The sequence below is a fragment of the Neophocaena asiaeorientalis genome, unplaced genomic scaffold, assembly GCF_003031525.2.
Source record: "Neophocaena asiaeorientalis asiaeorientalis breed wild unplaced genomic scaffold, Neophocaena_asiaeorientalis_V1.1 scaffold30, whole genome shotgun sequence".
Taxonomy (NCBI): Eukaryota; Metazoa; Chordata; class Mammalia; order Artiodactyla; family Phocoenidae; genus Neophocaena; species Neophocaena asiaeorientalis.
Genome location: NW_020174923.1, coordinates 14424379 through 14452159, shown reverse-complemented (window position 1 = coordinate 14452159; position 27781 = coordinate 14424379). Strand labels below are relative to the sequence as shown.

Sequence of the window (27781 nt, the reverse complement as noted above, 5' to 3'; positions counted from 1 at the left end):
AAAAGACGATTCCCAAATGGAATCCTCCCTTCTGCTCTTCTCCCAGGGGCCAGCCAGGGAGCCAGGGGCCTGGGCAATGGACAAATCTGGAAAGGGTGTCAGGGGTCACACCGGCCCAATGAGTCAGGATCCAGTGGCCCATCAGGTTTGTGGAGCCATTTCTGGACCAGTGATGCTTTCCTTTTCCAGAGAATTCCTAAGCTGGCAGGTGATGCTGCACCCAGAGTCAGGGGAGGGCTGGCGGGCCCTGGGGTCAGGCGTCTGCTCTCACTGAAGTTAAGACTTCCTTGTCCTGGAGGGAGCTGGGGGGGCCTGAGCCACTTCCTGGGGAGAGGTCAGTGGCCCTTAAGACTCTGGTGGCAGGAGGGCGGCCAATCCTTCCATCACAGGCCGGCTCCTCCCCAAGTGGGGAGCAGAGATTCTGATGTTCCAACCTCCCCCGGGGCCATGGGGAGGGCAGCAGGGCCCCCGAGGAGGTGAGAGCAACTTGAAGGTGAAATCACGGAGGCAGCAGCCTCGGGCTCAGAGTGGAGACTTCAGGTACAATTCCCGCTTGCCATGGCCTGGCTGACAGCCCAGCACGGCCAAATCCTGTCCCCGACAGGGAGCTGGATCAGTCCCAGACGCAAAGCCCTAGCTCCCTCAGGGGCAGGCGCCACGGGGGAGCTTTGGGGCTGTGCCACCTCACCGCCACCTGCTAGACAAGAGACTCTTTGACCCCTGGGCGCACCGTCTGCCCCGGGGGTGGGGCGGGAGGGAGGGCTGTGTCTGTGGGTCTGATGGACAGGAGCCCCAGGGCAGGTCTGGGGTCCCATGTCGAGCCCCTCCACTCCCCCTTGCTCTGCAAACCGCTGTTCCCGTTCTCAGGGCCATACATCTTGCTCATGGTGTCAGCAATCAGCCCCTCCTTCTCGGGTGCTGCGTCCCTGCTGCTGTCCCGACGGTGGCGGTACATGTAGGAAGCCTGCTTCACGGAGCGCTGCAGCAGGTGCCGGCGGTAGGCCCTCTGGATCTTGACAGCGCACACTTCCTCGTGCTTCCTCTTGAGGGTGGTTGTGATGGGCTCGTAGGAGACCTTGGATGGGTTGGCAGCCATGAACTTCTCCTCCATGGTCTCCTTGAGGGCATCCATCTCCCCAGAGTCTCCCAGGACCTCTTTGGTCAGGGCAAAGAGGATGTCCAGGCAGTGGATCTTGTCCCCTGGCACCATGGGCAGGTCCAGTGTGATGAGCTTGATCTTGTTGGGCTTGGCGAGCCTCAGCGGCTCCTGCAGGGTGTCCACGAAGTCGGAGAGGCGGCTGTAGTCGATGAACTGCGTGGCGTCGGGGTCAAACTTCTCCCACGTCTCGTAGAACATCTCGAAGTCATCCTCCCCGAGAGGCTCGCTGCTCTCCTCCGTGGCCACGTTGAAGTTCTCCAGGATGATGGCGATGTACATGTTGACCACGATGAGGAAGGAGATGATGATGTAGCTGCAGAAGAAGCAGATGCCGATGGAGGGGTTGCCGCAGTCGCCCCTGACGCTGGTGCCCGGGTTCTCCAGCGCGGGGTCACAGTCGGGGGGCCCGCTGTTGAGGATGGGGCTGAGAAGCCCGTCCCAGCCGGCTGACGTGGTGATCTCAAAGAGGCAGATGATACTGTTGCCGAAGGTCTCGAAGTTAAACATGTCGTCGATGCCCGACTCCTTCTTGACGTAAGCGAAGTTGGACATGCCGAAGATGGAGTAGATGAACATGACCAGGAAGAGGAGGAGGCCGATGTTGAAGAGGGCGGGCAGTGACATCATGAGAGCAAAGAGCAGCGTCCTGATGCCCTTGGCCCCTCGGATCAGCCGTAGGACGCGCCCGATCCGTGCCAGGCGGATGACACGGAACAGCGTGGGTGACACGAAGTATTTCTGGATCAGGTCAGAGAGTGCGAGGCCTGCAGGGAGGAAGCGGTGAGGACTGCTGCCCTCAGGGTGGGCGGCTGGGTCGGGGAGCAGGGGGCATGCGCGGCTCAGGGGGGCCCAGCCCGCTGGGCTCTTCCCCAGAAAGGAGCAGTAGAAGCTCACCGCTCAGAGCGCAGCCCGAATGGCCTGACCCATTAGGCTCTCCCAGGGGTCTTGGGGCCTGGGCTCCATCTTTGCCCTGACACAGCTGCATGGAGGTGGGACGTGTCAAAGCAAACGATGGTAGGCCTATCGCTAAGGCTGTTTGCAGATGCCATGGATGAGAGGGCGGGGGAGGACAGCTCTGGGTGTGTGACTTCAGGCATGTCACCTAATTGGTTTGTGACTCAGTTTCCTCGCCTGTAAAATGGAGGTGACAACAGTACCAGCCTCAGGCCATTTGTTGGGAACAATCAGTGAGCTAATGCCTGTGACGTGCGTAGCACAGTGTCAGGCAAATAGTATATGATTGATAAACGATAGCTAGTTACTATCACAATGACACACAGCTCTCCTGTGTGAAGGACACTGGAACCCTCTTATGTTTTTCTCGAAGCACACGGGCACCACTGGACAAGTAAATGTTTCTCAGGTGTGGTCATGCACGTGAAGGTGACAGGTTGCCTGGGAGCCCACTGTACGTGCTTTTGCGCATTAAGTGTAGACACCAGGTGCACACGCGTGTGTGTATGTGTGAGTGTGAGCACGGCAGGTGCGTGAGCAGGTCTGTGTGTGCACACGAGGATGGGAGCGCCGGGCCTCCCTGAATGACTCAGCCCAGCCCGGCCCTGCTCACCCACAATGGACAGGATGACGACCACAAAGTCGAAGATGTTCCAGCCGATGGTGAAGTAGTACTGGCGCAGGGCCAACATCTTGAGCGTGCACTCGCCCGTGAAGATGATGATGAAGACCATGTTGACGTTGTAGAGGATGTCCACTTTGAGCTGGCTCTGGTCATCCGTCTCCACCATCATGGTGACCATGTTGAGGCAGATGAGGATCATAATCGTGATGTCGAATGCCTGCTGCGTCACCAAGTCGTACACCATGCCCTGGATCTTGTTCTGCAGCAGGGATGCGAGCGCGGGGATGCACGCCGAGGGGTGTGGGGGGCAGTGGTCAGGGCAGGACGTGGACCGGCAGAAGATGCAGGAGGACACGACAGCATGACAGGGAGAGAGACAGAGAGAGAGGAGGTGTCAGGTCTTGTGGCAGAGTCGGCCAGGGCAGGGGCGGCGAGACCCCCCCATCAGAACAGGCCAATCTGTGGGGTCCGCGGGCATCCTTCCTCACTCTGGGACCCTTCCTCCCGTCAAGGTCCCCCAGCAGCCCCTCATCCTTCTCCTGAAGTCAGTGCTCACTGGGGGGCTTTCTGGACATCCTCTTCCTCCCCGTTCCAGGGGCCCTTGCCCCAGAGGCCACCAGCTGAAGAGCTGACTGGACACTGGGGAGCTGTGCAGGCCCAGGCAAAGGGTAAACCAATGACTGGAGTTCATCAGGCAGCTGCTGGCGCCCCTCCCGGCGCCCCTCCCGGCAGGTGGACCCAGCCTCATGCCAGGGACATAGCCTGGTGGGCAGAGCGCAGGCTGCATTTTGCCCCCTGCCCGCCGTGGCCCCCTTAGGCAGGAGCCTCATACAGGCTGCAGGGGGAGGGGCCCCGAAGGCTGGTACCTGGGGCCGGGGAATTGGCTTCTGAGGCTTCTTGGAGCCAAGCTTCTTCATGGCGTTATAGTATTTCTTCTGTTCCTCCGTCATGAAGAGGTCTTTCCCTCCAAAGTATAGTGGGATGGGGCCCGTAAGGTTGCGGTGGGGGGTGTCCTCCTTCTCACTTTCCAGGACCTCCCCCTTCTCACCTTCTCAGGCACCACCCTTAAAGCCACCCGCACCCCAGCAGGGGAGCTGGTGGGACCTGCCTGGAGCAGCCAGAGATGGGGGTCGAGGGAGGCAGGGGAAGGGGGACTCAGGGGCCCAGAGAAGGGAGGGGAGGGGACTGGGTGACCGACAGAGGCAAGGGGTCAGCGCAGCCTCACTGCCCGCTTTGGGCCACCTTCCATCAATGTCTCGTGGGGTCCTCAGAATGAGCCGGCATGGCAGGCGGCACAAACCTCACTCTGTACATAAGGAAACCAAGGTTCGAGGTGGCCACATCTCACTCGTCCAAGGTCGTCTGGTGGGATGTGAACCCAGCCTTGCTGAATCATGCTGCCAGCCAGCGAGAGCACAGCAGGTGCAGAGGCAGCATTTGTGAACATATGAAGGAAGGAGTGGACGGACGGAGGGAGGAGGGAGCCCGGGGAGGGGAGGGCCCGGGGAAGGTCGGGCTGGATACTTATCTTCTTCTTCTGCTGGTTGAAGTTGTCGATGATGACGCCAATGAAGAGGTTGAGGGTGAAGAAGGAGCCGAAGATGATGAAGATGACGAAATAGAGGTACATGTAGATGTTCACCTCGTACTGGGGCTGTTCCTCCTTCTGCAGGGGCCACAGGATGGGCTGGGCTGGGCTGGGTGGGCTGGGGGCACATGCTGCCTGCTCCCTGTTCCCCATCTCACCGTGGGCCCATCCACCCCCAGGCTGTGGGGTCTCGGGGGCTCCTGAGGAGGCAGCATGGGGTGGGGATGGATCTGAGTCCTCTCCCCTGGCTCACTCACCAGCCACATCTCGAGGACCCCCACTCACCTCCCGGGAGTCCACGGCTGCATACATGATGTCCATCCAGCCCTTGAAGGTGGCCTGAGAGAGTGTGGTTGGGTGTGAGGGGAGGGGGCTGCCCCCTGCTTCCATCATCCTTGAGTTTCCCTCCCTGACCCTGCCTGGTCCTCCCCAGAGGCTGCCTGCCCTGAGCTCCCCTGGGGAGGCATCCAATGGAGACCGGAGAGGTATAGACACTACCTCTGGGTCCCACAGCCCTAGAAGCAGGGTGGGCGGCCCCCTAACAAGGGGCGGCAGGGCACTCAGGTACAATGAGAATGCGGGGGCACCTCCATCCCAGCCTCGGGCAGGGGCAGCGGGTCACACTCACCACCTGCAGGAGGGAGAGGTAGCCCAGACCCACGTTGTCGTAGTTGACCTTGACGTTGAGCCAGCGGACCTGGCCCGTGTGCATCAGGCTCTCGCACTCGGACTTGTTGTTGACCTCGGAGATGGCGAACCTCCCGGCGGTGGTGGTGTTCACGCAGTAGTAGAACTTGCCGGCAAACAGGTTGACGCCCATGATGCTGAAGATGAGCCAGAAGATCAGGCAGACAAGCAGCACGTTCATGATGGAGGGGATGGCGCCCAGGAGGGCATTCACCACCACCTGGGGGCCAGGGAGGGGGTCACGTCCAGATCCTCTCCCAGGCAGGCGGGGACACCCAGTCTCCTCTGGGAGAGGGTTCCCACCCACAGTAACCAGGGGACCAGGCACAGTTGGGCCTTGTTGCGCAGGGAAGGCTTCCTGGAGGAGGGCCCATCTGAGCCAGGCCTGGGGGAGAAGTCTGCTGGGCTTTACTTGGGGGCGGGGGGATGGTAAGCAAGGAGTAGGGGTAGTGGGTTGCCGGCCTGGTGACTGAAGAGGGCTCTCCGCTTGGCTGGAGCCATCAGCCCAGAGTGGAGGCTGGGCTTCTCTGGAAGCAGCCCGGCCACGGGTCACCGGGTAGGAGACAAACACTCTTTCCTTGGCCCCCATAGGAAACTCAGTCCCCGTGACCTGTTCCCCTGCTCATCTTCTCACAGGATTAGAGACACAGACCCAGAAAAGAAGCCAACAGAGTCTTTGAAGCAGCAGGACCCTTGGGACTGGACTCCTGTGTACTGCCAGCGGTGGCCACCCAGGCCGACCTCATGATTTCAGGCTGAACTGAAGCTGAGAATTATCTGTTTTCAAGGAGAAACCGTTCCATGACCTCCAGACAAAGTGGGTGGCGCAAGCCCGGTGATGCCCAGGGGAGCTCCACTCCTGGCTGGGGCACCAACCAGCTGCCTGGTCACTTTCACTCTGGTGGGGAGGGGCCCCGGCTCCAGGGGTAGGACGGCCCGGTGCTGGCTGGCCTCCTGCATGACCAGGAGGGAGCCCCAGGCTCTGTGCACCGCTGACCTGCAATCAGCTGCTTCATGGAAGTTCGTCCCTCTAGCGTGGGTTTTGCTCCTAACAGACACCCCAACCCCCCACCCCCGCCCCTTGCCTGGGGAAGTCCCATTGGTCTTGCCCAAACCCTGTATTTACCTGTCACTTCCGCCCTCAAGGGCCTGAGGGAAGGGTGGGCAGGCTTGGAGTCCTGGGGGGCCCCAGTCTGAGGCTGGGGAGGGACACCTATAAACCCACAGACCTGCTTTCCTTCCTCTCCTCCTGCCTCGGTGCCCTCAGGCCCCTCCTGGGAGCTGCTACAGCCTCTGCTGCCCCCAGTGGTGGAAGAGATGAGCGAAGGAGGGGGCTGAGGGCGGGAATGGGCACTTGGGCTGGTGTGGGAGGATGCCTGGGGACCTCCAGACCTGGACCCCTGCTGGTGGCCGGAGTACAGACACCCCCAGCCCCCTTCCAAGCTGCGGCTGCTCCCCCAGTCCTTAGCCCTACTCAGAGTCCCCCTTGGCACCCACCCTCATGCCCTCGAATCGAGACAGTGCCCTCAGGGGACGCAGAGCCCTGAGTGTCCGCAGGGATTTGATGGGTCCCAGCTCCGAGTAGCCCAGCCAGTTGGCCACCAGGCTGATGATGGAGACCTGTAATGGGAGCGGAGGGTGGTCAGGGAGAGCAGGGCCTCAGCCACAAGGACCACCTGGGATCTGACTGCGGGGCCGGGGGTGGGGCAGACTCACATCCACGATGAGGAAGTCGAGCCAGCACCAGGCGTTGGTGAAGTACACCTTGAAGCCATAGGCCACCCACTTGAGCAGCATCTCCATGATGAAGATGTAGGTGAAGACCTTGTCTGCGTATTCCAGGATGGTCCGGATGACTCTCCGCTGCTCGATGTAGATGTCCTCGAAGGCCTGGGGGCACCAGCAGGGCGGGGTGGTCAGGGCCCAAAGGAGGCCAGGGCAGCAGCCACGTCCTGCTACCTACCTGCCTAAGGCTGCTGGTTCCCAGGGTTCTGGCACCGGGGCCAGGCGGGGGCAGACTCCCCGTGCCCCTCATGCGGGTGAGCCAGTGAGTTCCCGGTGGGGAGAAGCCCCTCAGCTCCCCTTCCCCAGGCCTAATAACAGTAACCCTCACTGGTCTGTCGAGGGGTTCACCTTGACACATCCTGCCCTCCCAACCCCCAATTCCCAAGGCCTTCCCCACCTGATCCCCGGCTGGGACCTGTCAGCTAAGGATGCACAGGGATTCAGAGCCCATCTGTCTCTTTAAGAAAATTAACACAGTCCACAACACATCCTGGAAGCACTGGTGAGTTCTTTAGGATTCTCTGGGTTCGGGGCTGCCCAGGTCTGGCCCCTGCCTCTGCCCAGTGCCCGGTCCCCAGGGCAGCGCCTACCAAGGCTCCACTGCTGAGCAGGATCATGAAGACGATGAAGGTCTCAAACCAGTTGTGCTCAACGATCTTGAAGCAGGCCCTGCGCAGGGTCCACCACATCTTCCCTCGGCCCTGGGAGATGTCCACGTAGAGGCAGGGAAAGCGCTGCACACAGGCTGGGGAGGGACGGCGGCAGGGGCACCGGTCACGGGCCTGGGGGCCACCTTAGGAGGCACAGTCCCGCCACCTTCCCAGGATCCGCCCCCACCCCCTACACACACACAACCGCATGCAGAGACATTCCAGAGCACAGGGGTGCAGGCAGCCAGCACAGGTTGTACAGCCGTCAGGCTGTCCCCATCCTCCCCCACCTCGCCCAGGCAGCCTTCACTCTGCCACAGCCCAGGCCCTCCGGGCAAAAATGTTCCCGAGGGGCGAGGCAGGCCTCTCTCTGGCGGACGAAGCTGAGGAGGAGGACAGTCTTAGAGCAGCCACAGCTGAGCACCTGCTTCGTGCGGTGCCGGCCACTCTCGGGGCTCTGTGGGGATTCTGCACAGCAGCCCTCGGGCTGATGCTACTGTCACCTACCGTCGACACTGCAGGGGTCAGAGGCTCAGGGACTGGGAGGCATCCCCAGCTCTGACACCCCTTCCCAGCATTCTATTCTCCTGGGGTGCCTCAGGGCAGGGCAGGAGAGCATCAGAGGAAGAAGGCCCTGCCTGCTTTTGGTGATGCGTGTGTCCCCGAGATGTCCCCAAGGGGGCAATGGGCTGGGGCTGCTGCCGGCCTTGGGCCCCTTACGGGGTCTGCCGGGCTGGGGGAGGCACCCAGGAGAGGTGGGGTCACACACGCGGGCTGGCCCTCACCCTCGGTGAAGCACTCCTCAGGCTGCTCCCCCTCAGGGCTCTCCTCGGCCTGTTCCTCGGGGTCCTCCTCGGGGGGCTTGTAGTCGGCAGTGCTGCAGACGGAGGAGTTTCCGTCGAGGGGCTGCAGCGGCTTCTGCAGAGGCCACAGGGTCACGTGACCCCGGGCCCTCCCACAAGGTGGGGCGGGGGAGGTCAAGATGGGAGACCAGAAGGGAGAAGGGAAAGAGAGGGTGGAGCAGACTCATTCATTCATTCATTCAGCCCTGGATTATGCAGCCACCACTGGGGCCTATGCAGAAGAACGACAGGCCTTGGTCCTGCCCTTGGAGTGGGACAGGGATGAGGCCTGGGGAAGGAAGGGGATGAGCATGGAGCAAAGTCCGAGCCTTCCTATCCTCGGGGTCTGTTTGGCTGAGAAATCCAAAAAGGATGGAAATTTTTCTGCAGCCAAAGCTCCAGCCTGGGGCCAAGGGAACCTAACTGGGAGTGGGTCGGGTGGGACGGCTGGTGCTCCAGCCTGGCCAGGCCTCTCCCACCTCCTCCCGGTGCTGCATCTAGGCCGGCCTCCTGCCCCCAGCCTCCACTCCTCAAGGGGCCCCCTTCATGGCTGGGGGTGAGGCCCTTGAAGAGGAAGATGGAGAGGGTAACCTGGAGGGGCAGGGGGCGGCTGTCAGGACAGTGGCCAGAAAACCAGGGAGGGCCTTGTGCCCAGTCGACAGAAAGGGAAACCGAGGCACCGGGCGTTAGGTTGGGCACGACACCCAATGAGCCACTTGCCCTGCCCGTGCACCCCAACTCTCACAGCCCCCCGGGAGCCGCACTTGCTTCCCCGTGAGAGTCCCCAGAGCCTTGGCCCTGGCTGCTGTCCAGCCCTCCTCCACCCGCTCTCCTCATAGCGAAGTTACTGCCACATTTCCCTGGGTATTTATAGCTTGGCAGGCGCTCAGCTCCCTGGTAAGTCAGTGTGCCACGTATTTGGGGGAAACAAGGAGTCAAGAGCTTTCAGGGCAAAGTTTATTCAGGCTCCGGTGCCAGCAGGGCCCTCGCCGATAGGGTTGGGACGGGCAGGGGGCCCCGCCCGAGCTGCAGGGTGGGCGAGGGGGCTCAGCCTGAGCTTCTGGGGGCGACCACCAGGGCCTCCCCGACCCTCGCAGGGGAGGGGAACCTCAACCCAGCAGCAGGGCCCCTGCATGGGGGAGAGGGGGTGTAGCGGCTCCAGCTCCCGGCTCTCTGTTCCCCTTGAACCCAACCCTACTGGGCCCCTGACCCCTCTCCTCAGCTCAGACCTGGCACTTTGGCCCACACTCGGAGGTTGGGACCAGCCCTCCAGGTGGGGTCTAAACAGAAACAGATGATAATGGCAAGGACTTGGCAGGAGCTTCAAACCCAGAGGGGGTTTAAGAGAGGCCTCTTGGATTCCGGCCCTGGAGCTAGGGTGCCTCAGGTGAGAACATGCTGTCTCAGAGCGCCACCTGCTGGGGAGAGGGGACCCAGGTGGAGTTGTGGGGCAGGGGTGAAGGGAATGGCCTAGGGTAGTAGGACAGGCAGGGCATGCCATAATAATTGTATTAATGGTAATAACAGTCACCGTTCACAGAGAGCTGACCGTGCTTTGCACACAGCATCTCATCTAATGCTCACAGTAATACCACAAGGTAGGTACCATTACCCCATTTTATAGATGGAGAAACTGAGGCTTGGAGAGGATTTGTGTCATGTTCAAGGTCACACAAAAATGTAGAGTCATGTCTGTCTGACTCCCGATCCCTCGATCCAGGCTCTGCGACAGGCTCACCTTGCCATCCTCAGGCTCCGAGAAGGTGTCCGTTTCCTCCTCTGTGGGCATCTCCAGGTCAGACTCCTCGGAGGCGATGGGCACGTGGATGGTCAGGTAGGGGTTGTTGATGAAGTTGAGGTGGTCCAGCTCAATGCTGGGGGGAGGGCCGTCAGCCAGGCCCATGTGGTTCAGGATATGATTGTCCTTCTTGAGGTCCTTGTTTTCATCCTCCTCGGGCGGTAGCTCCTTCTTCTCATCTTCTGAGACACTTTCCCCAGCCTCGCCGGCCTCGCCAGCTTCCCCAGTCCCCCCGAGGCTGAGCATGATAACCTTGGGGCTCAGGATCTTGCCATGCAGCAGCCCCACGAGGAAGGCTTTGGCGAAGCCGACACCCCACTTGATGCGCGTGACGGCGATCTGCAGGTTGTTCATCTCGCCATCCTCGTCCGAGGCCGCCAGGCTGTCGGCGCTGAAGGAGCTGAGCAGCAGGGCCAAGAAGAGGTTCAGGACCTGGGAAGCAGGGGGTGGGGGGAGCCTGAGCTCAGCCTCTAGGCCCCTGAGGGTGCCACCTTCAGCCAGCACGAGGGGCCTCGGGTCTCCAGATCAGACCCACCTCATGGTGGGCTGTTAAGAGGACGTCACCTTACGGAACCCTCACAACTGCTTGTGAAGGTGAGAAGTGCTACTGTCACGCCCACTTTACAGATAGGGAAACTGAGTCTTACGCACATGATAGGACTCTGCTGACCAAGGCAGAGGCAGGGTTCGGGGAGGCCCACTGGGTGACAGGGACTCTTTCTATGACTCTGTCCTCCACCTCCACTGCCAGGGGATGTGGAACAAAAAACAGACATGAGACATGGACTCATGTCTCCAAGCTTCCAGGACTTCTTGGTAGGCTGAATCTTTTGAGCCTTCTTCTTCCGCTCCACGGCATGTGGGATCTTCCTGGACCAGGGCACGAACCTGTGTCCCCTGCATCAGCAGGCGGACTCTCAACCACTGCGCCACCAGGGAAGCCCTAAATGGGACTTTTAATAGACCCTGTGCTCCCGATACCCAGATGCATGTCCCCTGTTGCTGTAGAAGGGGCATCTCACCTACCACTGTTCACTGCCTTTTCTTCCTTTGGGGTTCCCTGCTCCACCTGGTTCTCTTCTCTTAGCCCCACTGAAAGGGACTTCAGAGGCTACTGGTCTACCCCTGTCAACTTTATTTTCCAGTGGACAGACATTTATTGAGCCCCTCCCACTGTGTGTAGAAGCAAGAGGTCTCAGTTTGCCCTCCGCCTAGAGACAGACACTTGATCAGACAAATACAATGCAGTGGGTATGCACAAAGCAGAGACTGGGGTGCACGGGTTTTGAAACCACGCTGCTTGGCTTTGAACCCCAGTTTACTAGCCGTGTGTCCTGAGGCAAGTCCTATCACTGCTCTGTGCCTCAGTTTCCTCATCTGTACAATGGCGATGGTTCCAACACCTACCTCCTCACGTTGTTGTGAGGATTAAAAGGTCAATACAAGTAGAGCACACAGTAGGCACTCAAAACTTGTTGGCTGTTACGTGTGTGATAATAGAAGACTCTGCAAGGCACAGGGAGGAGTGTGATTAACTCTGAGGCCAGCTAAGCATTTTATGACTGAGGAAACTGAGTCCCAGAGAGGTGGAGTGACTTGCCTGAGGACAAACAGCACGGTCAGAACTAGAACCCGGTTTCCAATCATTGTACAACTGCAGAGGACATCCTTTATTTGGACTACAGTGTGCATGGACACCCCAGAGGCTACACAATGCAGTGGCCCTGACTTCCACCAGCTTACTCCCACCCCAGGGCAGTGAGGAGGAAGGTACAGCCTGGCTGGGGTGGGGGTCCTGTCTCCTGTCAGCCAGAGGCAGGTATTACTCTGGGGGTCTCAGGGTGGGGCTGTATGAGTGGACATGAGGAAGTAGGGCCAACTGTACCACACCATTTTCTACAGGACTTGAGTAGTCTCAGATTTTGGAATCTGCAGGGTGTCCTGGAACCGAGCCCCTGAGATACCAAGGGAGGACTGTAATGTGAATCTCCCACCCTTGGCCATCTTCTCCATGCATCTCACTGTCTGGCCTTCACCAGTGTCCTCCAAAGTCTTTTTGTCATTCAACTGCTGAAGCCCACATGCCTAGAGCCCGTGCTCCACAAAAAGAGAAGTCACTGCAATGAGAAGCCCACGCACCGCAATGAAGAGTATCTCCTGCTCGCCGCAACCAGAGAAAGCCTGCACACAGCAACCAAGACCCAACGCAGCCAAAAATAAAAATAAATAAAAATTTTTTAAAAATGTGGTCTTAAAAAATATATATATAGTATATTGTATATCTTCTCTCTGGGAGAATGTGCTGGGGGTATTTGTCTCCACTGCCATGCCTTCTAGCTACTTTTCTGCCTTTGCCCCCCCACCCAAATTTACTGGGTTTTCTTTCCCTCTTTGGCGGGAGGTGTCCAGTTGCCAGAAGCACATCTGAGATGGGAATTAGCTGCTCTCTGGGTCAGCAGGGTTTGCACACGGCTCCTGCCTGGGACAGAAATAGCTACCTCAGGCAAGGCATGGGGGGTGGGTTGGAGGGAAGGGAGACTGACAGCAAGTTCCCCTGGGGGGCTCTGAGGGGGGGGTTCCCCATGTCCTGGTCATTTCCTCTTCTTCACAGTAGCCCCGAGGAAGTGCCTGAGTGCCATGGACGCAGGGGACCTGGGTCCCCACACACCCTGGTGGGGTGCTCCGGTGCCCTCTGGCAGACACTTGCTTCCATGAGGCCTGGGAGGGTGGTGGGCAGGGACAGTGCCCAAGGAGCTGGCAGTGCCGCCCCCCTTGGTCACTCCGCTTCCTCTGAGCAAAGTGGGAGAGCCACAGAGCTGGGCCGGAGAAGGGCATCAGGGTGGGTAGGTGTGTGTGTCTGTGTGTGTGTGCACGCGTGTGCATGTGTGTGTGATGGGAGGGTGCGGGTGGCACACACCCAGAGGCAGTGCATTGCAGTGGTTCCAGACTCTGGGGCAAGACTGCTTGGGTTCAAATCCCGCACAGGTTACTAATCAACCTCCCTGAGACTTTGCTCGATAAAACGGCACGGCCCTCATAGGGGGTGGTGAGCATTAAGAGATCAATACCAGGAAAGTGCTCAGAATGCTGAAGAAACATGAGTAGCCGTCAAGCTGCCATCGCTGGTACTGCTGATGCTAACCTCATCATTGGTACCATTGCTGCTGGTATCGACGCTATTGCTATTGGAGTTACACAGACCCAGGTTCTAGTCCAGGCTCCGTTTCACACTAGCTGTGTGGTTCTGGGCTGTGCCTCCTGGATGCACAGAGCCAACATTACCTGCCGTGCAGGGTCGTCAAGGGCATTAGGGATAATACACGTAAAGCCCCTGGCACAGGAACTGGCACGTGGCAGAGCCCAACCAGGAGTGTGATGCTGGTTGGTGATAGGTACTGTATCCGCCACTGCTCCCCCGACGCCTGTAACATTTGGACTCCCCTGGCCTCTTGGGCCAAGTGCTTTGCTAAGCACTTGACATGTGTCATGTAATCCTTACGACCACCCAGTGGAGTAGGTCACCACTCCCATCATCCCCATTTTCCAGTTGAGAAAAACTGAGGCCAGAGAGAAATAACTTGCTCAAGGTTTCCCAGTCATCAGGTGGCAAAGTAGGGGCCTGAAATGTTTTTGAGTTTACACACACACAGACAGAAACCCCCTGCAGACCCTTTTAGTCACCTCCAGGCCCTTAAACTTGCCCTCACAAACTTCTACTGAGAGCCTGCTCCCACGCACCCATCCCGAATCCTGCCCCAAAGTTCTGCTGGGACATCTGCCCTCACTCTCCATCTTCCCTCACTCTCCCCACTCCCTAAGACCCCCCTCCCAGGAGCCACCAGCCTGGGTTCTGCTGTCTGGCTGTCCCTGGGGGCTTGGGACCCCCTCCCACGGTCCCCTCCTCAGTCAAGGTGACATCCCCCACCGCCAGTCCGTCCCTGCCCCCAGCCGGAGCTCAGCCGTATCTGAGAAGCGCTGACCCAGCAGCTCAAGGATTCCACAGGCCTTTGCGGAACATGGGGACGTGCGTCTTCCCACCCCCTGTTGCCCGGGGCAGAGTTGGCCACCACAGGGGGCAGCTGGGCACAGCTCTCCTCGCAGGAGTGACCCCACCCCAAGAAGGGGAGGAGCAGAGTCGGCAGGGTGAGAGCAGATGCCTCCCCCGGCCCCAGCCACAGAAATTCTGGTTAGCTGGCCATGGCCTCACACCCCGTTTCTCATGGGCCCCTGCACCTCCTTCCCTGCACCAGCCCCGCATACAGAAAGTGGCAGGATGGACGCAGCCCATGCCATCTCCAGATCCTCCCAATGTCCATGGCCTAGTTCCTGGGAACAGAGGGTGAGAGGGTAGGAGGACAAAAGGGCCAGGAGTTCCTGGTACCAACCCCACACTGTGCCTTCTTCGGTCACAGTCAATCCTCCCGGCCACCCCCTGAGGGGCCTACTATTTTTCTTCCACGTGAAGTTAGAGAACTCAGCCAACCAGAGAGCAGTGATTCGTTCAAGGTCACATAGACAACGGAGGAGCCGGGACTGCAACATGGGTCAGTCTGACTCCAGTTATCATGTTACTTTACCCAAAACACTAGGTCTCAACAGTACTACTCGCAGTGTGGTCCCTGTACTAGAGGCAGTGACATCACCCAGAACTCATTAGAAATGCCGGTTCCTGGGCCACGGCTCAGAGCTGCTGCATCTGACTCTGGGGCATGGGGCCAGGAATCTACGTTTTGAGAAACTCCCAGGTGATTCCTAAGCAGGTTAAAATTTGAGAGCCACTGAGTTAAACCATCTAAAACTGCCATTTGGGGCTGGGGTTAGGTAGAAAACAAGCATCGGCGGTGTCACACAGTGTAACCTCATGGGAAGAGGGCCCTTCAGCGACAGCCTGATTTAAAGGAAATAAAGGCATGGACCTTGTTGGACACTTGGATGTCCTGGGCGAGCGTGGGGGAGCCACCCAGCCGACCTCACTCACCACCAGGTTGCCGATGACCATGACCATGAGGAAGACGGTGAGGCACATGGCCTGGCCGGCCACCTCCATGCAGTCCCACATGGTCTCGATCCACTCCCCGCACAGGATGCGGAAGACGATGAGGAAGGAGTGGAAGAAGTCGTGCATGTGCCACCGGGGCAGGCTGCAGTCCGCGGCGATCTTGCACACGCACTCCTTGTAGCTCTTGCCGAACAGCTGCATGCCCACCACGGCGAAGATGAACACAATGATGGCCAGCACCAGCGTCAGGTTGCCCAGCGCCCCCACCGAGTTGCCAATGATCTTGATGAGCATGTTCAACGTTGGCCACGACTTGGCCAGCTTGAAGACCCGCAGCTGCCGGCCAGGGGGAGGGCAGGGGCCGGTGAGGCCTGGGGACCCCTGGCCCAGCCCCAAGAGAGCCCCATCCTTATAGGAGAAAGAGTAGTTCCCTGACCAGGGATTGAACCCAGGCCCTCCGCAGCGAGAGTGTAGAGTCCTAACCACTGGACCACCAGGGAATTCCCAGAAAGAACTCTTTTGAACAGCTCAACTCCCACCCACTGAGGGATGCAAGGCCTCAGTTTACCTCTCTATGAAATGGGAATGCTCACATCCTACCACCTAATCCTCTTCGAGTGATCAAAAGAAAGAGTCCTTATCTCTTAAATATACAGGCTAAAGTATCTGCAAGTGAAATGAAATCTCGGGATTTGCTTTAAGATACTCCCCACAGAAAAATTGGGGGGACAGATAAAACAAGAACTATAGAATGTTGACAGCTGTTGGAGCTGGGTGAAAGGTACACAGAGGTGTGGCTCACCTTCTCTATACTTCTGTGGATGCATGAGAGGTCCCTATGGGGTAGTGGAAAGGATGCTAAGTCGGAGTCCCAATTCCACTACTGATGTACTTCCTGAGCCTCAGCTTCCAGCTCTGCAATATGGGTTGAAATCCCCACCCCACTGCCACCCAAGGTCACTTAGGAGTCAAGCCCAAATGTCAGCTCCTGGGCTGTCATTTTGGTCCCCCAGCAGCTCTGTGTGATAAGGGGGAGGGCACCTTTCTCCTTTTTTCCAGTAAGAAGGGTTCTAAGAGGCAGAGTGGTGACCAAAGGGCAGAGGGGGCCTTACTTCCAGCCCTCTGGCTTCCTGGCAGCTTCTCCTCCTTTCCCCCAGCCATCCTCACCACACCCTTCCCCAGCCCGGGTGCCAGGGCCTCACGCACCAGACGGAAGGAGCGGAGCACCGACAGCCCCTGCACGTTGGCCAGGCCCAGTTCCACCAGGCTGAGGGTGACGATGATACTGTCGAAGATGTTCCAGCCCTGCTGGAAGTACTCATAGGGGTCCATGGCGATGAGCTTCAGCACCATCTCTGCTGTGAAGATGCCCGTGAAGACCTGCAGGGTGGGGTGTAGCCCCCGTCACAGAGCCTCAGGGGCACAGGACCTCGGGAGTCTCCAACCCCACTCCCACCTCCAGGGCTCGAGGGGAGGGTGACAGAGTCCTGGGGGTGCAGGCAGAGGTACCCACGGCCCACAGGTGTGTGTACATGAGTGAGCGAGGAGCGGAACGACCGTGCCACAGGGCAGCGTGGGAACCACTCAGACACCGGGGCCCGTCCATTCCTGGCCTTGTGACTGTTGGCCTGTCACGTGACTTCCTGGGGCCTCAGCCCATCATAATAATATTCAACACTCACAGAGCACGCTGTCGCTCACGTTATGACCTTATCGGTATCCCAGCCTCTGTGAGGTTCTGAGGAATACCGCGCTCATCCCAGAAATGAGAAATTGAGGCTCAGAGAGGTCAGCAGTAGGCTGCCGGTCACACTGCCCACATAGAAGCATGTCTCAAACCAGGTCTCGGGGCGCTTAGTCTGGTCTCCTATCCCTACACCCTACAGCCTCTCTACCCTGGTTGGCTGGGGTCCCAGGACCCAGAAAATCTTGGTGGCTTTGGAAGTCTAAGGCAGGGCCCCAAAGAGGATGAAGCAGAGGATCAGTGAGAAGCCAGAGCTGAGCCCCCAGAGCCCTGGACTTGTCTGAGAGCTGCAGAACCTCTAAAAGCTCCCTGGGCACGGTCCCCCTCCTGCCGGGCACCAGCTGCCCCAGGTCCACAGCCTGCCCGGGCACACGCTGAGCCCCGCCCAGGAGCTGTCCCTGCCCGTAGCAGGTGCCCAGATAGCAGCAGAGCGTGGGCAGGGGGTGGGCAGGTGGCGGGCCGGGCCCATCACACACACCCCAGCAGCTGCACCGCGGGTCCAGAGCACACCCTTGCTCCTCCAGCCCGGCCTGGCCACGGCCGCCTCGGGCATCTCCGTGGGGTGGACGTGCCTGCCTCGCGGGCTGGGGAGTCCAGGGTCTGATTCCTGTGCCGCCCACCCAGTCCTCGTCCTGCCCCAGGCCCCAAATCTGACTCTTCCTGGGCTCCCCACGTCTCAGGAGAGGGGGAGCATCTTGCCCATTCGCCATCCTGGGAAGGTTGCAAAGGCAATTGGGAAGGGTGGGGCTGGACTGGAGAAGGAGGCAGCTTTTTCCCTTTGTCAGGCTCCACAGGGGCTGGCAACGAGGTGATAATGCTTCTAATGGGCAGGGATAAGCAGGGGGATCAGTGTGTGTCAACAATAGCAGGGCAGAAAGGGCTGGAGAGGGGAGCCGGCCTGGCCATGCCGGGGAAATGGCAGCCAGCGGGCAGCGGGGCTCAGGGCTGGGGGACTATGCCCTGGGGCCTCCAGGGTGAGCTGGGGCCTCTTGAGCCTGGGTGCCCATGGCCCTATACCCCCACTTCCAGGTCCCTTGGTCCCTCTTAGGCCCACAACAACCTCCAAAAGTGGAGAGACTTGCCATCCAGCCACCCCCATACCTCTGTGCTCTCACTCCCCCATCTCTGCCTCCAGGGCATGGCCTGGACCCCAAAGCCCCTGAAATCCTGATCATAAGAGGTCAAGCACCTCATCCCCGTTCTATCTGCCCCCAAGTACCCTAAAACCCAAATTCCACGTCCCATGGATCACCACATGTACATCCCTGGTACATCAACTCATGCCCCCATATACCCATATGCTGGGAAAATAACCCCAGCCTGTCCCCTGATGCCCCCTAATCGTGCCCCATATTTCCACACAGCCCGTCGGGCCCTGTGGCCCCTCTCCTGTCCTGCACAGAAGGACAGCCTCTCCCTCGTCTGCTCCCTACCAGGTTGCCCACGTTGAGCACCCTGTCAAATTGCTCCGTCATGGGGTAATGCTCCATGGCCATGAAGAGGGTGTTGAGCACAATGCAGATGGTGATGCCCAGGTCCACGAAGGGGTCCATGACGATCAAGTGGACGATGTTCTTGAACCTCATCCACGGGGTGCAGCAGTTCCATATGAGCACTTTCTGGGAACACTTGTACCACCATGGTGGGCACTTCTGGTGGGCCTCTTCCAGCTCTGGGAGTAGGGTGGAAACAGACACCCGATGAGGATCCCCCCTCACGTGCTCCTTCCTCCACCTAGGTCTTTGGTCCCACCTTCCAAGCCCCGCCCCCTGGAGCATCACACCTCAAGCCCCGCCCCCTCAGGGAGGCCTACTCCAAGCCCCGCCTCTCAGTGGGTCACCCTCAAGATCCATCCCTCTAGACGCCGCCCACATGGTCCCACCCCTCAGTGCCCCGCCCCCCAACACGCTGTCTCTTAGCTGACCCTCAAAAAGCCACAGCCTCAGCAGCCTTACCCCTAGCTCCTCTCTCCCAGTGTTCTACTTCAGCTCTGCCTTCCTGGAGCTCCCCACCCCCCAACGCGATGGGGTGACTCCCATCCTCTGCCTATGGCCCAGGGCTGCGATCTCGGCTGGGGAGGGGCCCGAAGGCCCCCAGGGAGAGGCAGGAGGCCACTGCAGGGGGTTGGGTCCCAGTTCCACCTGCTGCTGGCCAGCACCACTCAGGAGCAAACCATGGTTCCCCCCAAGGGCTCTCCCTCTCACTGCCAGTATGCCGGCCCCTCCAGACTGTCCCCAGCCAGTCCTTCCTTTCCCACCAGGGTAGCTTTCTGGAAACATCCCCTGTTCTTGCCACTCCAGCTCTAAACCCCTGGAGCTCCATAAGGCCCATGGGTGACGCTGCTTCTCCTCCTGGTCTTCCAGGCCTCTGCTGCCCATGGGGGTTCTCAGCCTGGGCGTGCTCTCATTTAATTACCACCGGAAATGGAGGAGGTAAGTATATTAGTGCCCCCACGTCATAGATGAGGAAAGAGGACTCCCAGGGCAACCCCATAGACACCTGGGTTTGAGTGCGTGATTGGGACACCCCAGAGTTTGGGGGCTGCTGAGCCGCACCCCCACCCAAGAATTAGTAAACCAGGCTGCAGATTCTGCTCTGGCAGCAACACCCCTACCCCCAACCCGGGTGCTACTGCAGGTGCCCCAAACTGTGTCTGAGGCCCCAAACTTCCCACCACAGTCCCAGCAAGGACGGCGTTGAGTGACCTCCTCGGCCAGCCCTGCCCAGCGTTCCCTGGGGCATTCTCTGGCAGGGCACACAGACACCTGGATGCCCATCACACAAGGTCAGCTGGGATGGGGCCCTCTAGAGGTTTGCAAAGTCCTCCAAGTCCTTCCTGGCACAAGGCGAGACACCTGGGGAGGGGCCCGATCCCTTCTATGTCAGATTTCCTTGCATCTCCCTCCCTTGCTTCCCCCTTTCCTCCTCCTCCCTCCCTCCCTCTCATCCATCCACACACCTATGTCTTTTCCCATTCATTAATCTTTCAGCCCACCCACCCAACCATCCATCCATCCATCCATCCGTCTGTATGTCTATCCACCCTCTCCTCGTTACCTAATCCTTGTGTCCCACTGAGGCCTGGGGGGCAGCACAGGGATTTGGGGGAGTCTGTGACTCTATCTGGGCAGAGGGACCTTTGATGTTTAACTTTTACCCAGAAGATATTTGAGGAACAGGATCTCCAGTTTCCGGAACATTGGGCCTTCCTGGTTCGTATTATTATCCTGTCCTTCCCCATTGCCTTGGCAGCCCCCAAGGCCTCCCGGAAGCCCCCAGTTCCCGCCACAGCCTGGCCTTGCAGCCAGAATTGGGCCAGGGTAAGCCAGGACTATATTTATCACAGCCATTTCTTCGATGCCAATATTAAGTTACTGTCCTGAAGCTGGGCCCAGCCAGGCCCTCCCGGCCCCCACCCCGGGAGCCCAAGTGGCCTGATGGACAGGACAGGTAGAGTAGGGTGGGTATGGGGATGCCAGGCACTCACCTTCCATAGCATCTGAGATGCCGCTGTCTGCGCTGCAGCTGGGTCTTGGGGGCCCCTTCTCCCCCGCCGATGTGTCCAGGCTGCCGTTGCAGTCTTTGCCGTGGGCTGGGTCCTCGTCTGCCTCCCTGCCTTCCAGCGCCTGAGCGGCCTTGGCCTGTGGACCAGCAAGGGTGATGGACATAAAGTCCATTGCTGAGCCATGGGGATGGACTAATGGACGCTCAGAGCTTCTTCCTGAGTCTTTCAGGCTGGGGGCCCCTCTTTTTGGCCTGCACCCAGCTTACTGTGGGCAGGGGCGGCAATCTCGGTGGTGGTGGGGTGACAGGGTAGGGACCAAAGTGACTGAGGACACACATCCTGAAGACCCTTCACTCTCTGAAGCCTTGACTGACCCTGCACTTCATGAGATGATGGGTAAATGTACAGCTGCTCCCTGGGGCCTCATCAGGACCCACCTCTCCCTCAGCCTGGACCTGTACGCTGCCCATAAAGAATCATAAAACCGTAGGAATTTGAGCTGGAAGGCTACGTCAGGTTTAACTACTCCAGATTCCTTGTTATATATGGGGAAACTGAGGCGCTGAGCTGAGAAATACTCTTTCTACTGCTTGCATGCCTCCCACCCCACCAAAGCTCCAGCCTGGGCCTTCTGTTCCCCGTCCTCTGCCTCGCAGGCCCTACCCCATGCCTCCCCCGACCCCCCTCAGCCTGCCCAGGAGCACCCAGGCTGAGGGGCAGGGAGATCCCTGGGTCCTTGGCCTCCTCTCCCTGAGTCCAGACCTTCCCCAGCTCTTCCTGCTGCTTTTTGAATTTCTCCAGCATCTGCTGAAACTCTTCTTCTTTCTCCTGATTCTCGGCCAAGGTGGCCTCGTTCTGCTCAGCGTATGCCATGGCCACCACCGCCAGGATCAGGTTGATGAGGTAGAAGGAGCCCAGGAAAATGATGACCACGAAGAAGATCATGTAGGTCTTGCCCGCTGCTCGAAGGGTCTGGGAGTGGGGGAGGGAGAGAAAGCGTCACATGGCACCCGCCTGCTTTCACCCACACCCATCTCCATACATCCATCGCCCAGATAGATAAACAGAGAGGGTCCTTCACAGAGCCAGGCAGTTTGAGGGCTTTTGAGGCAAGGTATAGCCACCCTTGGCAGGCTAAGCCACATCCTGGGGTGCTTCAAAATATATACTCAGGACCCAGACCTTCCTGGTCTCCTGGCTCAGAAAGCCCAGAGGACCTCAGCCAGACATCTTGAGATCAGAGAACCAGGCTAAAAATTGGTGAACGTGGGCTTTGGGATCAGCTTGAGTCCTAGCTTTCCCATAGTGCCTGGCATCTAGTAAGAGCTCAGCAAATAGTAGCTATTATTATTATTATTATTATTACTAAATATTATTATTAACATCATCATGTTAGAAACATCACCAGGAACCAGCAGGCACTGTTGCTCCAGACCCAACCTGCCCACCTGCAAACAGTGGAAGGTAAATAATTGTGTATGGGCAGAGTTGGAGTCTAAGCTGCCCTACTGGTTACTGTGAGGCCTGGGAGTCTGTGCCCGGCTCAGATCTCAGCTCTTAAGGCAAATGAGGAAAAGGAAGAAGGGGCTGAGGCTCAGATCTGGGCACGTACCTAGCGTCAGAGGGCTCTGAGAACCCGTATGTAGGGGCATTTAGGGGGTACCACGGAGGGGACAGCCTTGTTAGGGGCCCCACCAAGCCTGGAGGAGGCCGTGGAGATGGAGGGAGGCAGCCATGGGGCTGAGGGGCAGGGCGGGGGGCCGCTGTACCAGCTGGAAGAGGTTCTCCCAATAGTCCTGTGTCATGAGGCGGAAGAGAGCCAGGAAGGCCCAGCTGAAGGTGTCATAGCTGGTGTAGCCATAGTTGGGGTTCCGTCCGGCCTTGATGCACTCATAACCCTCAGGGCAGCGCCTGGGGATAGGATGGGGGCTGGCTTTAGGGAGAAAGGAGAGCTCCAGCTGGGAGATAGATGGGGGATCCCAAGAGAAAACTATCCTTCTGTCTTGTCTGCATCCCCCAAAATGGAAAGTGTTCCCCCCATGCCCATGAATTTTCTTTAGGTTTCCATCCACCCCAGGTTCTCATCCCTAATCATCCCCCATCTTCTGACAACCCTGGGACATCTGCCCTCCACCCTCCCACCCCCCCACCAGTGTCACTCACCCAGCGTCGCTGCTGTTCCCACAGAGCAGGGCGTCATTGGAGCCTTCCAGGAAATAGAAGTTCCCTTTGGGAGTCAGAGGCCACAAAGGAAACATGTCACCACATGGACACTGTGGGCACAGTACCCACTGTGCACCTGTGGACACATCTGTGTGGACCACACGCACCAAATGGATGCTCTCTGGGTGCCCCTTCTCTCTCCTTTAAGGGCAGCTCCAAGTTCCAAGGTCTCTGGGTAGATACATTTTGCTGTCAGCTCAGTGCCTAGTGTGGGGTGCCGCAGGGGCACAGAGGGATACGGGGTGGGGGACATGCATGTGTGTAGATGGGGCTACCATGTGCCTGTGCAGGACCCTCAACTGAAGCGGGGGATGCGGCTAGAATCCAGGATGCCAGGTTGAAGAAGGGGTACCACTTTCTCAGCTGCCAGGAGGCACAGTGTGAAGTAATAGTGGCTTTGTGAGAATGTTGCCTGGTGCGTGTGAGGCTATGAAGTCTGGGGATGTGAATAGGATGCGGGGGCCTGGTGGTGGCCCTGCCAGGGTGCGAGTATGTGGTGTGATGGAGAACAAGGAGTACGTAGGTTAGGGACTATGCACTGCTGTTTTTTATAGCCAAAGTTTTAGGATTTTCAAAGCAATTTGGCATTTGTTGTCACACAAACCCTTTGAGAAAGGTATTGTTGTCTCCATCTTATAGGTAAAGATTCTGAGGGAGGAGGAGATGAAGTGACTTGTCAGAGGTTACCCCAGCTGGTAAGTGATGGATTGACACTCAGGTCTTCTCCATGCTCTTTGTCTCACAAGAGGCTGCCATCGGGGCTGGGAAAGACCCCACTGGCCTCCCGACCCTCCGTTCTTACCTTCGTCATTGATGTAGGCATCCCAGTCAAAGGTAGAGTTGCTGGCCCAGCTCTCCTGGCCATCCCAGGTGTCGTTGCCGTACCACGTGGTGTTGGTGTCATTGAAGGGCGGGGGCCAGCGCACACACTTCTGCCGCAGGTTTCCCATGAAGAGCTGCAGCCCCACCAGGGCAAAGACACTCAGGCAGAAGACGGTGAGTATCATCACATCTGACAGCTTTTTCACCGACTGGATCAGGGCTCCCACAATGGTCTTCAGCCCTGATCACAGGGAGGGTGAGAGTTGGGGCAGGGCAGGGGGTAACTCACCCACTCAGCCCCTCCAGGCCTCTGCCTACTCCACCTCCTTCAAGCCCTGACTTACTTGGGGCACTGCTTGCCCAAAGCCTTCCCAAATTAGCCCCATCCTTCTCTGGTTACAACCTCCATCTGGAGCCTTGAATGGCCACCGAATCTCAGCCACTAGACAAGGGACTACGAAGACTTCACAGTGTGTTGCCCCAACTCGGGGAGCGACACCCAGTCACACAGTGGAGCTTAATACATGTCGCTAAGTCAGCACTCCTGAAGTGTGTTCCTTAGAACGCTCATCTCGCAAGCTGTGCCCTTAACAAAAGGGGTTCAATCACGTTTGGGGAAGGCTGAGCTCTGGAGCGCCCTCTTGGAGGGTCCTTGTGTAGATTAGCCTATCAAAGGCTCAGAAAAGTCCTACAGGAACAAAAACTTTAATGCCACGTTTCACCTTATTTGACACAGAACCCTTTCTCTCTCTCTTTTTTTTTCTTTAATAAATTTATTTATTTTTGGCTCCATTGGGTCTTCGCTGCTACGCGCGGGCTGCGGCCTTCTCACGGCGGCAGCTTCTCTTGTTGCGGAGCACGGGCTCTAGGTGCGCGGGCTTCAGTAGTTGTGGCTCGCAGACTGTAGAGTGCAGGCTCAGTAGTTGTGGCGCACGGGCTTCGTTGCTCCGTGGCATGTGGGATCTTCCCGGACCAGGGCACGAACTCGTGTCCCCTGCATTGGCAGGTGGGTTCTCAACCACTGCGCCACCAGGGAAGCCCCCTTTCTCTTTTAGTGACTGTTAACACCCAAAGAACAGCAGGGTTCACTCTGAGAAGCTCTAGGCTGACTTTGCAATATCGCATTCCACTCCTCTGGACTGTCAAAGGCATAGCCAAATCGTATGGAATTCCAGGCTCAGATTCCATCGTTTATAGAAGAACCATAACTTCTTCTTTGGGCCTAATCAGTGTGTCTCTTGCTTCAGTATGAGTTTATTTCTTTTTCTTATCCTGGTATGAAAACAGATGCTCAGCAGCCTCCTTATAAAAGCCCTCTGAGCTCTGAGGATGCTGGAAGCATGGCACCGAGGGAAGGTATTGTGGCCTTGACTCAGGGGCCAACGTGCCGTGTGGCCTTCAGTAAGCTCTTCCCTCCCGGGGTCCCTCCTTCCTCAACTGCAATTCACGAGGGCTTTGGACTAGAGGAGAACTAACGTATTTTCTAGCACTATGACTTCACAATTTCCCCTCCTCCCAGAGTCTGTTCTCCATGCCTTTTCAGATCATCTTTCTCTCCTTTAATGAACCTTCTCCAGTTTCTCCACATGCTTTTTTGAGGGTCCGGATGATCCAGATTCTAGTTATTTCATGCTTCTTGATGCATTACTTTGGAATTGCCCTGGCCTGATTGCTCAGTGGGTATGTGGGGTGTTCATTATTGAGCCCACAGGGCTGGGACTTTCTATCACTGATTCTCTGTGTCTCTCTCAGGGGGAGGTCTCTGCTCTGCCCAGTCTGTTTATTTTATTGAATACACATACCCTGTGTCAGGCATTGTTCTAAGCACCTTATTGCTATCAAGGCTTTGAATTCTCATAACAACCGGATGAGTGGTCCTGTTATTATCCACATTTCACAGATACGGAAATTGAGGCAGACAGGGAAGCCACTTACCCAAGGTCAAAATTAGGAAGTGGTGGAGGTGGGAATTGAACCCAGGCTCCAGAATCTGTGCTCTAACCACCTTGCTATGCTGCCTCTTAAAACTCATCCTCCCACCCGGGGCCCCTTCTCCTCTCTGGCCACAGGGGCCCCTCTGTGTCCAGGCTTTGGTGTGGGTCCTACACCACCTGGGAGGGCTGTGACCCTGAGTCACAGAACTTGAGTGCCGGGTTCCAGGCCTGGGTGAGGGGGGAGGCCTGATGGCCTGGGCAGAGGGTCCCCGCTCCTCCCCAGTACCTGGGATGACTGTGATGGTTTTCAGGGCCCGCAGCACCCGGAAGGTTCTCAGGGCCGAGATGTTGCCCAAGTCCACAAACTCCGTCAGGTACCTGGGTGGGGAGGTTGGGGCGAGGGCTGTGTCAGAGCCGGGGGTGGGCGGTAGGGCAGAAGTCACAGGTTCTCCAGGCCCAGAAGGAGGATTCCCAAGGAATCCTTGTAGTTGGGGTTACCGTGGAGTTGCGGGGGGACAGGTCAGGCACAGCAAGTTTCCTTTCGGGGCCTGAGAGGTGGGGAAGACAGCGCAGCAGCTTTGCTGAGGAGTGGGGTTAGCAAGGGTAGCCCAGCTGTCCCGGGTGGGGACCCGTGGGACTAGGGCTCAGGGCTTCTGTGTGTGGTCATATGTGCTATGTGTAGGGGCACCGGGACAGACTCCCAGCCAGACCCCGGGAATGGCAGCTCCTAGAACTGTGCAGCCCGCTATCTGCAAGCTGGACCCACAGCCCTGCGGTCCACCCTCTGAGGCCTGGCCCCCTCCCCTCCCCCTCATCAGCCTCAGGACGCCCTCGGGGCCCTGCTCACGCCATCATGATGACGCTGAAGTCCAGCCAGTTCCAGGGGTCCCGGAGGAATGTGAAGTCTTCGATGCAAAAGCCTCGGGCCAGGATCTTGATGAGGGACTCAAAGGTGTAGATCCCCGTGAAGGTGTACCTGGCAGGGAGAGGGCCGGCCAGGGCCAGCCATGTCACGCCGGGGCCGGGGTGTGGGTGGCAGTGATGGACCTCCTGGGAAGGAGGGCACAGAAGTGACATATGCCACCCAGGGGCTGAGGACATTGGTAAGAGTGACAGTGTGTGCCATTCCGGGGACTTAAGGTGTTTGTGGATGGGGGGGGCAGTGACAGTGTTTGTCTCCCTGGAAGACAAGAGCAGCTTCACTCTGGGCATCCTCGGAGTGCACACCCGGGACCGGGGGGCCGGGGGAGGGGGAGACTTACTCCACATGCTTAGACCAGGAAGGCGGGTCGCTCATGGTCATGAACACGCAGTTGGTCAAGATGGTGACCATGATGAACATGCTGAACAGCGTTGGGGGGAGAGTCAAGGAAAGTGAGGGAGCAGGTGGGAGGGGAGGTGGAAAGAGGGCCTCCCGCCCACCCCCGAGCCCTCCCTGCCTTTCCCCGCCCCTGCGTCCGCCCCACTCGGGCAGGATATGAGTGGATGAGCACCTTGATGGCGCAGCGTCTGAGGGTGCTAAAGGGGCTCAGCACGTAGAGAGCAGGTGTGGCAGAGAAGCGGAAGATGGCCTTGCCCTTGTTGAGCACGATGAAGGTCTGCGGCGGGGAGAGAGCTGTGAGGCCTGGGACAGGCAGACAGCTTGACAGTGGACAGACGGGTGGAGGGAAGCCTCCCAGGCCCGGACCTTCTTGTCACTGTAGTAGGGATCCAGTTCCTCCAGGGGGATGCCAATGACCTCCGGTGGGGGGTCCCCATAGATAAGGGGCAGGCTCTTGCCAGCCTCCAGGTCACTGCACGGCTTCTGCTCGGGCTCCTCAATCTCCATCTGCTTGTTCCGCTGCTGCCGGGCCTCCTCCTCCATCACCCGCCGTTCTATGGCTGCCTGGGACTCCCGGGTGAAGGGGCGCAGGCTCTCAGGGCCCAGAGGCACCACCGTGGGCAGAGATGAGGTGGCCATCCTCGCATCCTGGGCTCAGGGGCCAGCAGGGCGGCAGGCAGCTGGGACGGCTGCAGCGTGCAGCCCCCGGGGTGCTGGGCGGCCACCCCGCCCTGGGCCTGCTGTCCGCTACTCACCTCCGGCCTGACCAGGGGCCGGGGCGGGGAGGTCGGCGTGCAGGCCCTTTGGGGGCTGGGGGATGTGCCTGCCGGGCCCAGGTGCTGCTGCACAGGTGCTGGACACAAGAGCATCACCCCCAAGCCCCGCACCACACTCTCCCCAGCAAGGGCTCGGCTGCACTCTGGACTGACAGCAAGCCAACCAGATCCTCTTCCGCCTTCGAGACTTGGGGCCAATGCCCCAGTGCCTTCAACCGCCTCCTGGTCCCAAGTTCTGGGGACTGTGTGGCTTCAGCCTATGGGGACAGAGAAAACCACAGCTGGCTATGCCCATGTGACCTCTATCCAGCAGTGAGGCAGAAAGGAATCAGATGTGAAATGTGAGGGTGGATTGAGGATGGGCCGAGG

General features: G+C 58.6%; 1 protein-coding gene across 1 annotated transcript; it reads right to left on the bottom strand.

Moving 5' to 3' along the window:
* Positions 1-697: 697 nt before the first annotated feature.
* On the bottom strand, positions 698-27275 carry SCN4A (sodium voltage-gated channel alpha subunit 4). The gene is made up of 24 exons (XM_024761087.1): positions 27003-27275; positions 26795-26913; positions 26578-26667; positions 26163-26291; positions 25602-25693; positions 23362-23622; positions 22500-22563; positions 22106-22247; positions 21099-21308; positions 20319-20472; positions 18265-18503; positions 16294-16467; positions 15067-15423; positions 10029-10520; positions 8234-8366; positions 7389-7543; positions 6730-6903; positions 6511-6633; positions 4955-5233; positions 4612-4665; positions 4267-4404; positions 3605-3709; positions 2727-2997; positions 698-1923 (listed from the first exon to the last, which is right to left on the bottom strand). Exons 1-24 carry the CDS (start codon positions 27273-27275, stop codon positions 698-700), a joined length of 5454 nt encoding a protein of 1817 aa, XP_024616855.1.
* Between the last annotated feature and the right edge of the window lie 506 nt (positions 27276-27781).

Coding starts and splice junctions, on each gene's coding strand:
- SCN4A (XM_024761087.1), bottom strand. CDS start 27,275: ATGGCCACCTCATCTCTGCCCACGGTGGTGCCTCTGGGCCCTGAGAGC. Junction 18,504..20,318: donor CATCTCAGATGCTATGGAAG/GTGAGTGCCTGG, acceptor CCCTACTCCCAG/AGCTGGAAGAGGCCCACCAG. Junction 3,710..4,266: donor TCAACCAGCAGAAGAAGAAG/ATAAGTATCCAG, acceptor ATCCCACTATAC/TTTGGAGGGAAAGACCTCTT.